Below are 11,034 nucleotides of genomic sequence, written 5' to 3'. Positions count from 1 at the left end.
AACCAGTCAAACAATTATCCAATCAATCAACCAATTAACCATCCAACCAATTAATTAATTAATCAAACAACCAAGTAACCAACCACCCAACCAATCAATCAACTAATTAAGCAGCTAATCAACCAACCATTTAATCAATCAACCAATCAATTACCCAATATGCCAATCAACCAACCAACTAAATAACAATTTGATCAACCAATCACTAACCAATTAATCAATCATTTAACCAACCAAAAATTGCAAACTTATAGTGAAAACAAATACATTTTGAGTTCTTTTTTGAACCTTGCCTGGCTGTTAATGAGTTTCAAATGACTGGGTCGAGCATTCCATAGTTTTGAACCATTATAATCAATTTAATATAGACCTTTATTTGTTCTCTTTTTGGGAAGGGAAAAGTCAGAATTTGTTACAGATCGAGTGGTATAGTTGTGGGAATGAAACGAAAAATAGTCTAAAAGATTACGAGGGAATTTTTGATGCCGAAGGTCATGAATAAAAGTGCATAGCTGATATTTGAATAAATCATTAATATCAAGAATTCCTAATAAATAGAACAGAGGTTTGCTGTGAGTATATTGGTCTTTGAATAGAATAATGCGTGTTAATCTCTTCTGTTGTTTATAAATTGGAGTAATTGTTGAGGGAAATGTATTTCCCCAGACTTCAAGGCCATATGAGAGATGCGGAAGAATAAGGGCATTATACAATACAATGAGCACAAATTTTGGAAGATAGTGGCGAAGCTTGCTGATTAATTCGATGATATTTTGTTAACAACATGCTTAACATGTGGTTCCCAAGTGAGGTATTTATCCAGAACAACGCCAAGATACGTTGTTTCGTCAACTTTGTTTAGAATGGTATCATTCATATGGATAAGCTGATTGTTAATAATAATAATAATAATAATGAATTTATTGCATCCTTAGAAATAATTTCCATTGGTTGAACAGCAATAAAATGTTAGTAATAAAGTACAATACATATAAAATTGTTATGATTTACACGTTTATGTGACGAGGAAAAGAACAAGTAACTAGTTTTATTTGAGTTGACAGTTAATTTGTTATCATTACACCATTTGTTAACCAAAGACAGATTGTACTCTATATCTGGTACAGGAATGGAATGTGATGTTAGTGTGTGAAACAAGTTGGAGTCGTCAGCAAATAATTTAAATTGGAAGAAAGGAGAGAATTTAGAAATATCATTTATATATAAAAGAAAAAGTATAGGACCTAAGACAGATCCTTGAGGAACTCCATAATTGATAGGAAGGGTCGAGGAATGATAACCATCTACATGAACATATTGTCTACGGTTAGATAGATAATCTTTAAACCAATTTAGAGGAGTACCCCGGATGCCATAATTGAGTAACTTGGAGTAGTAAGATTTCATGATTGATTGTATCAAAGGCATTAGTTAGATCGAGAAATACACCAAAAACTATGTTGCCGTCGTCAATTGTTCTAACAAGGTCAAAGATAAGGTCAATTAGTGCGAGCTTAGTACTATATTTTTTTCGGAAGCCATACTGATATTTGGTAATGATTTTATGTTTGTCAAGAAAAAAAAAATAATTGCTTGTTAATAGTTTTTTCAATAATTTTCCTGATGATTGGCAATATAGAAATTGGTCTATAGTTGCTTACTAAATAGGGAGAACCTTTCTTGTAAATTGGTTAAACAGTAGCGAGTTTAAGTTCAAATTTATCATACAAAGGGGAGAGGTCAAACATGTTGGGGGGGGCTAGAAGATCTTGGAATGATATACTCAGAGACAAATTGTATATTTTGATTTATTTACCATATATTGCACAACCAATAGAGTAAGTACACTATACATAGAATTTAGTACAATCAACTAGGCATTAAGTAAATAAAAAAAAAACTATTAATAACTACATTTTTACAAAACTGCTAAAATATATATACAGAAAAAAACCATTAGTTGAAATACTGGTGATTGCTTTAATCGACTTGTCATAAAGGAAGTAGCTCTGTTTTGTAACAAGTACTAGGAAAACAATTATAGATCTAATTACAATAATCTGACCTGTGGAAGGGCTATGGAATGACAAACACTAATACCAGAATTTGCATAGATCAGAAAGAATGAGTTAATCCTATCGTTATTAAGATTTAGATTTATACTTAATTTTCAATAAATTGTTTCAGGATTACCAAGTCATATCAATCTACCTCAAGTTGGCAGTACAGGAGTGTGACCTATGACATGACTGACCTGACATGACCAGGCTGACCTGACATGCATAGATTAATAAACTGATATTTATTTTTTATACATTATTTTCAATTACCATAGCAATCTACATTAAGTTGGCAGTACAGAAGTACAAATGTATGACCTATGACATGACCGGCCTATGACTTGGCTGCCCTGACATGCATAGATTTATTAAACTGATATTTATTTTTTATACATTATTTTCAATTACCAAAGCAATCTACATCAAGTTGGCAGTACAGGAGTGTGACCTATGACATGACTGACCTATGACCTGGCTGACCTATGACATGCATGGATTTATACAAAATTTTCAATTACCATAGCAATCTACCTCTAGTTGGCAGTACAGGAGTATGACTTATGACATGACATGACCGACCAATGACTTGGCTGACATGACATGCATAGATTAATAAACTGATATTTATTTTTTATACATTATTTTCAATTACCATAGCAATCTACATTAAGTTGGCAGTACAGAAGTATGACCTATGACATGACTGACCTATGACATGACCAGGCTGACCCGACATGCATAGATTTATTAAACTGATATTTATTTTTTATACATTATTTTCAATTACCATAGCAATCTACCTCAAGTTGGCAGTACAGGAGTATGACCTATGACATGACCGACCTATGACCTGGCTGACCTGACATGCATAGATTATTAAACTGATATTCAATCTGCTTATCTCTTAAGAATGTTATTTTATAATAAATTGTAATTTTTAAAACCACATCAAAGATCTTAAAACACTATACCATAATACACTCAGTACATAATAGCACAAACATACAATAATTAATTCACATTAACTATGAATTGTCAGCTCTGTCCAATACTGTATTGCCATAATGACAATTTTTTTTTTAAATATTATATTGTAATTTACATCTATAATTATCTGAATATCATTTCTGCATGAAAATATGAAATGTACAAAAAATTTTCAAGTTTTTTTACATCTGATCATATTTTTCATATATACTATGTATACTATGGCTATTAAAAGATGGTTATTCCTCATTTCACTGGTTATTAGTCTACCCTGTATACATTGTTTAACAAAAAACAAAACTTTCACAGGGTTGGTATACAACTTTGGTCTCCATGGTGATATGCAATGTATATTCTATTGCATTTGCGCATCAACCGATTTCCATAACACAAAACAGTGATTACTTGGAAAGGTTCGATAGAACCCACATAATACGTACTGTGCAAATATCAAAACATCTTAAGATTAAAACTATAATTAGTTCTTACAGACTCACTTATTGGCATTCAGTATTTCCAGAAATGTTTGTTTTGTGATTTAGTAGAATCTTGCATTGTTCATGATTTCAAATGTTGAATCTTCATGTATATCCCATAAACCATCATTTTATTATCTTATTATTCTTATTATTGTGAATGAGTTCTTATATTTTTTAGATTAAAATTGAAGCTGTCATAAAAGTCATTCATGCTATCTAATTAGTCTGGGCAGATTGTCCAAGATTGATGTAATTTTAAATCAAAGACTGTGGAAGAAAAAGATAATTCTAGGTTTATATAATATATGCATTTTTGATCTCCCACAAATTCACCATACTTTTGCAGAGCAGTATCTCATAACATGGTTGTCATGGGAACCATAAGACGGTAAACCCACTTTGAATATTACATTCAATATACACAATTTGTCACCACTATTATATACATAACAAGTAAACAAATGTTTGCATATATTTAAATCTAATTGTAAATATTATTGTAAAGTAGAGAAGCAGTATAAATGCTCTAAGTATCAAAATTTGCATTATGTTTACATTTCCTAATTCTCCATTGCTAATGAATAGGTTGTTCAATTTCAATATTATAATATGCATGTACAGCATAAACAATACTAAATAGTGCCAGGTTTTGTGTTAGCTTTAATGTTCTTTTCAATATTAAATCAGAAATAGGAGTTTTTTGGATTTACTGCATATACCGGTATAATATTCGTTATTCAAAATGAATATTGTTAATAAATAATACAATAATTATTATATCTAAATAGTACATTTCAACCAAACCTACAAAATGTACATACACAACATAATTCAAGGATTATCTAAGAACTGAGACATAAATAAGTAAGACTTGTAAATGACTTTGAGCCAGGAAAGACAACTCAATCTTGGCCACACTTGATATTGGCCACTATAAAGGCTCATTAGATATTCTAAATGCAATCAATTATGTAAATGAGATAAGTGAAACATTAGCTAATTTGGAACAATTAAGAGAATTGTACTGTGAGTTTCATTTGAACAAAAAACAAAGTAAGTAAATTTGAGAAATTGCACATAACTCAGGCACCAAACATTTTCTTGACGGTGTATCCTGGCATAGAGTAGAGAAAGAGCACTATTAACGCTATTATCAAAGCAAGTATGATGACTTTAATGATGAGCCATTTAAAACGATAACAGATAATGTACTTTAAGGACTTCAACGGATTCAGGAACCACATGAATGATGTATCCGGTCGACTGCAAAGAAAACAAAAATGTGTTATCGACAGGTTACACATTAACAAGTGTGATGAGGTGAATTTATAGGATATAATTTGACAATGATACAAGTACTTGTCTTATTATTATTATTATTATTATGAATATTATAGAGAAGTCTGATGTTCCAATGACAAATGTAAGTAATCATATGACATTTACTGGTTACTATGACAACATTGCTATATTTAATGATTATGCATTTAACATGGTAATGGATCATGCTTTATTAAATACAAGGACATCGTATATGACATGAACATGAAGCCCCCCCCCCCTTCTCAAGAGTTGTACATATCCCTTCCCAGCATTCCCTCACCAGGATATACCAGATGACACTTCCTTACATGTATTTTGTAAATTTACAATGAATGAATAAATAATGTAAGAGTAATGAATCAGAGTAGAATACAGTCTGGCAGAGACTAATCTGACAACAGTATCAACTAATACTTCACAAGTCAAAAATGTTTGATTAATTTCATTAAAAAAAGTATCTTTTGTTTCTATTTTAAATAAAATAAGTGAAGTTTGAGCTGATACTTATAGAGATGTGGTTGCTACGGAGACTGAGATGATTGATATACCAAATGAACATTACCTTGGTTTTAGAGGACGCACATCATAATAAAAAAGGATACACAGCAGAACTCATTCCCATAATGCATCATTCTAGTTTATTTCACACGATTACATTCACAAAACACAATTATATAGAGACCCTTAAAATATGTAGATTTATGCAAAAACATAACAATACACACTACATTTTTAGAATGTAGCTTCAACTAAATGACGACATACAATGTCTGCCGTTGATTTATGTGAAACTGAAGATACATAAAGAGATAAGAGTATCCATGGCAATATACTAAGATGTTACAATGGAAATCTAACAATGTGTACATAAATTTTTTGTGATTAATATTCCCCAGATAAATGTATAACACGGACCCTATAATAAATTAACCAGAGATACACTGCAACTACTTTATTCACTAAATACAAACTCGCTTTAATACATCAGTATCTCCAGAAATGCACTTGATTAACAGTGTCATCACTGCAATACATGCATACTGTGATCTGTGTAATTTATAATATATGGCAGAAAGGCAGTTATTAATTGCCGTACAATTTGTCATAAGGAATTTTTTGAGAAAATATTGATCACTAATTCTTTACTACCATATGTCAGATGACATAAAAGCAATATAGTATCATCCGATATCATTATGTTTTTGCATAAACACACATTTTCTAATCACAACTTAAAACAATTTTCAATACATGTAGTAAAAATATTCACATATCGACCTCTTTCATCACTGGCCCTCTGTAGTCACTATTTGGATCATTTCATTTAGTGATGGGTAGGTTAGGTTTGAATCTAAAGTTCAACTATTATACATATATACATTATATATATATTGCTTTGAATAGAATATAGTCTCAATAAATCATTAATTAATATAATTATTATTTTCTTCAGAACTAATCTAATGCTAACAATTATAATGATAAATTTTCAGTGTAAGCAAATATGGCAAAAGATCAGTTATAAATGATCACACTTTGAATCTATTTGTTTGCCTAAGCCTACACAAATAATCCTTACCTCACCAAGAACAAATGTATTGTAAACATTTTCACATTTTGTTTTATGTTCTTCTATTTTAATGAAGATTTGGATGGAAACAATTATGTGAAAAAAAAATGCTTTGCATGGAAAGTCACAAACATTGACAATAATAGTGATTGGATCAGTGTACTGATTTGTTCTTAACTTATAGGACTACTTTGCATGGAAAGTTACACTGAAAATGGTAGTGAAATGGTCAACGTATTGGTTTGTTCTTCATTTCCGGGACTACTTTACATGGCAGGTTACAAACACATGCAATGGTAGTGAAAGTGTAAGCGTATTAGTTTGTTCCTAAATTACCATCACAGTGGATACAATATTAAAACCATAGCTGGCAAAATTTACAGAAAAGTTAAAATACAATTCAAAAATAATTGTTTGAAACAGCAATTTGTCAAAAAAATCTACAGAACTACCAAAGTATTAAAAAAAGCAATAGATACATTTTGTTCTAATAGTAAAAAATTGATTGCAAAATGATATAAAATGATATAAATGATTATTAATACATGATGCATGGTAATTTACATATTTTCATTTCAAGAATGTAACAACTACATTATCTAAATGATTATTATTATCAATACAACCATTTCATTTATGAATGAGTAATCATAAATTCAAACTAATTTTATGGCTGATCAATACTTCTATAAATACTATAAATAAATACTTGATTTTCAGAAGCCAAATCATTCTATCATATTATTCTATCATATTATTTGCATTTATGATGTCACTGATCCTTTGTGATGTCATTAGTATTCTGTGATGTCACTGGCATAACGTGATGTCATAGGTATTCTGTGATGTCATTAGCATTTTGTGATGTCACTGGCACTATGTGATGTCATTATATTCTTTGATATCATTAGTATTTTATAATGTCATTTGTATCCTGTGATGTCATTTGTACTTTCATCAATGTCATCAGCATGCAATATGAGTCACTGTGTTAATGTATGAAACAATCAATGTGATGTATGTGTCAAAGGACAGTTGAAATTTAAAATTGGAGGTAACGTTTCAGATGTAGAGATAGAGTATGGGCATATTGCTTTCGTTCAACCCATGATTGATCAACCATAAAGTTTCTAGAATTCAATGTACATAACAGCCAAAATAATATCACAAAAATATACAGATAATGTAGCTTTATATATAATGCAAAAAATATTGATAACAGTAAAATAAATATAGTTATATAGCAAATGACAGTCCAGTTTAGCCATAATTGTGTTGATTCTTTATTAGTAGTTAGGACTCCTTAACACAGTGCATATTAACACATGTGTAATAGACCCCTTAAACAGTGTATATTAACACACATGTAACGGACCCCCTTAACACAGTGTATATTACCACACATGTAATAGACCCCATAACACAGTGTATATCAAAACACATGCAAAATACATCTTAACACAGTGTATATTAATACACATGTAATAGACCCCTTAACACAGTGTATATCAAAACATATGCAAAATACCCTTTAACACAGTGTATATTAACACACATGTAATAGACCCCTTAACACAGTGTATATTACCACACATGTAAACAGTATTACAATCATTTGCATAAGTTTTCCAGGTTTTCTGAATCTGTCTTAATTGGTTTTAATTCTGAGCAAGCTAAGGTACTTAAAGTGATATGAAAGTGAGAGAGAGGTTAAGCTCCAAACATTTTCTTGACAGTGTAGCCAGGCATAGAGTAGATGAAGAGTACAAGAATTGCAGTCAGTAGAGCAAAGATGAATGCTTTCAGGATGACAAATCGATAGTTACGCCATAGAATGTAGCGTATAGCCTTCAGAGGACTCAAGAACCAGATAAAAGAAGTATCTGGACGACTGTAGAAGAAAGAACAAGACAGAAACGTAATATCAGCATGCACTTGTTATAACAGTGAAATGTAATTACATGCATAGAGCACCCATACATCATGCATACAGTGTCCCATGCAATACTGTGGGATATCATATACTGTGGTTACCATGAATGTCACATAACCGTGATTTAATAAATATGTGAAAATGACAGTGGTGTGAGTGAGAAGCAGTGAGCAGTAAGAATGTATGATGTTAGTACAGTGTATTGAGAGGAAACATTTGAACATATCATACAGGCACATTCATGTCGACAGAAAGATTAAAATTATTCAAATTACTGTTTTATCTGAATGAAGAGAGAAGTGATAAGATCATTAGAACAGCTCATCATAATAAACAAGAAACCTTATTACACCGGAAGATTCTCAAATGTCCTAATGACTGAGTGAACATGGTGTGTGGAAGCTGAGTTCTTTTAGACCCAGGCTGTTTAATAAAGTATATTATTTATTAACCACTATATATTATAAACCAATAATACCCATGCACAATATGTACTAAAAAACAATTATTATTAAAAAGTTTAGAAATGGCTGACAATATTAAAATTATAAAATCAAACCTGTTATGTTTGAGCAGAAACTTGTCTTTATCACAATCTAATGAGTGTCAACATTGAAGTGCCATTAGTCTAGTTACTTACAGTTATTACCATAATAATATTTTAGACTCCCTAACCTGCTACTCTAAATATATAGTACCCCTTAACCTACTAGTGATAATGTGCACTCCTCAACCTACAACCTTAGATATTTAATACACCATAGTATATTGAAAATTATTGACAACTCCTTAACCTAATAGATATAACACCTGTTAACTGTTAAGACCTCTAAATATTACCTCAGATACTCCTTAACTAAACTAAAATTGTATGCACCACAGGGAATTTAAAAAATGAAGACCTCTTTGTTTTCATTCAAGTATGCTGTTACTTAAGTCTTTCTACAAACCCTATCAAACTCCAAACATTTTTTTAACAGTATATCCTGGCATACTGTATATAAACAAAATAACTAAACATAAAAAAAAAAAAACTGATACAATTTTACAGATGATGCATCGAAAATAGCAAACCAGGAATAGCATGGCTTTCAGAGGGGTCAGTAAGTACAGGAAATAGGTGTTTGGACGGCTAGGAACAAAAAGAAAAAAGATACAGCAGAATCAGTACAGATAAAAGCTCAAATGTTAATATATTAATTTTATGTAAGACATGTGTGTGAGCTCCACAGGCAACCATGCTACCAAACTTTCATGAGAGCTTTCACCAAGTTTGTGTTGTGAGTGGCAGGCAGTGTGAACTAAAAGAACATATACAGTATTAGTACAGCATATTTAGAGAAAACTTGTAAACAAGTCATTATAATAAGACAATCATTTTGAAGAAAGATTTCTAACATCTTGGTATTCAATTTCTTTAGTATCTAGCCTACTAATATGGACATTTCTTTAGTATACAGCCTACTAATATGGACATTCTTTAGTATCTAGCCTACTAATATGGACATTTCTTTAGTATCTAGCCTACTAATATGGACATTTCTTTAGTATACAGCCTACTAATATGGACATTCTTTAGTATCTAGCCTACTAATATGGACATTTCTTTAGTATCTAGCCTACTAATATGGACATTTCTTTAGTATACAGCCTACTAATATGGACATTTCTTTAGTATCTAGCCTACTAATATGGACATTTCTTTAGTATACAGCCTACTAATATGGACATTTCTTTAGTATCTAGCCTACTAATATGGACATTTCTTTAGTATCTAGCCTACTAATATGGACATTTCTTTAGTATACAGCCTACTAATATGGACATTTCTTTAGTATCTAGCCTACTAATATGGACATTTCTTTAGTATACAGCCCACTAATATGGACATTTCTTTAGTATCTAGCCTACTAATATGGACATTTCTTTAGTATCTAGCCTACTAATATGGACATTCTTTAGTATCTAGCCTACTAATATGGACATTTCTTTAGTATCTAGCCTACTAATATGGACATTCTTTAGTATCTAGCCTACTAATATGGACATTTCTTTAGTATCTAGCCTACTAATATGGACATTCTTTAGTATCTAGCCTACTAATATGGACATTTCTTTAGTATCTAGCCTACTAATATGGACATTTATTTAGTATCTAGCTAACTAATATGGACATTTCTTTAGTATACAGCCTACTAATATGGACATTTCTTTAGTATCTAGCCTACTAATATGGACATTTCTTTAGTATACAGCCTACTAATATGGACATTCTTTAGTATCTAGCCTACTAATATGGACATTTCTTTAGTATCTAGCCTACTAATATGGACATTCTTTAGTATCTAGCCTACTAATATGGACATTTCTTTAGTATCTAGCCTACTAATATGGACATTTATTTAGTATCTAGCTAACTAATATGGACATTTCTTTAGTATACAGCCTACTAATATGGACATTTCTTTAGTATCTAGCCTACTAATATGGACATTTCTTTAGTATACAGCCTACTAATATGGACATTCTTTAGTATCTAGCCTACTAATATGGACATTTCTTTAGTATCTAGCCTACTAATATGGACATTTCTTTAGTATACAGCCTACTAATATGGACATTTCTTTAGTATACAGCCTACTAATATGGACATTTCTTTAGTATACAGCCTACTAATATGGA

The 11,034-nt window shown here is 30.9% G+C and overlaps 1 protein-coding gene across 13 annotated transcripts in view; it reads right to left on the bottom strand.

Moving 5' to 3' along the window:
• LOC100329046 (otoferlin) overlaps positions 1-11,034 on the bottom strand; it is a 317,927-nt gene that overhangs the window by 25,364 nt on the left and 281,529 nt on the right. For 12 of the 13 annotated variants that reach the window (XM_085492720.1, XM_085492731.1, XM_085492725.1 and 9 more), the window contains one exon: positions 1,795-4,789. The exons of the other annotated variant lie outside the window; for it this stretch is intronic. In XM_085492720.1, the coding sequence (XP_085348846.1) occupies positions 4,609-4,789 (181 nt within the window). In that variant the 3' untranslated portion in view covers positions 1,795-4,608. Of the gene's footprint in view, positions 1-1,794; positions 4,790-11,034 lie in introns of those variants that run through there. 13 annotated transcript variants of the gene reach the window in all.

The sequence above is a fragment of the Saccoglossus kowalevskii genome, chromosome 18 (genome assembly GCF_978046115.1).
Source record: "Saccoglossus kowalevskii chromosome 18, keSacKowa6.1, whole genome shotgun sequence".
Taxonomy (NCBI): domain Eukaryota; kingdom Metazoa; phylum Hemichordata; class Enteropneusta; family Harrimaniidae; genus Saccoglossus; species Saccoglossus kowalevskii.
Note: the sequence above shows the minus strand (reverse complement) of the source record. Positions and strands in the feature narration are given on the sequence as shown.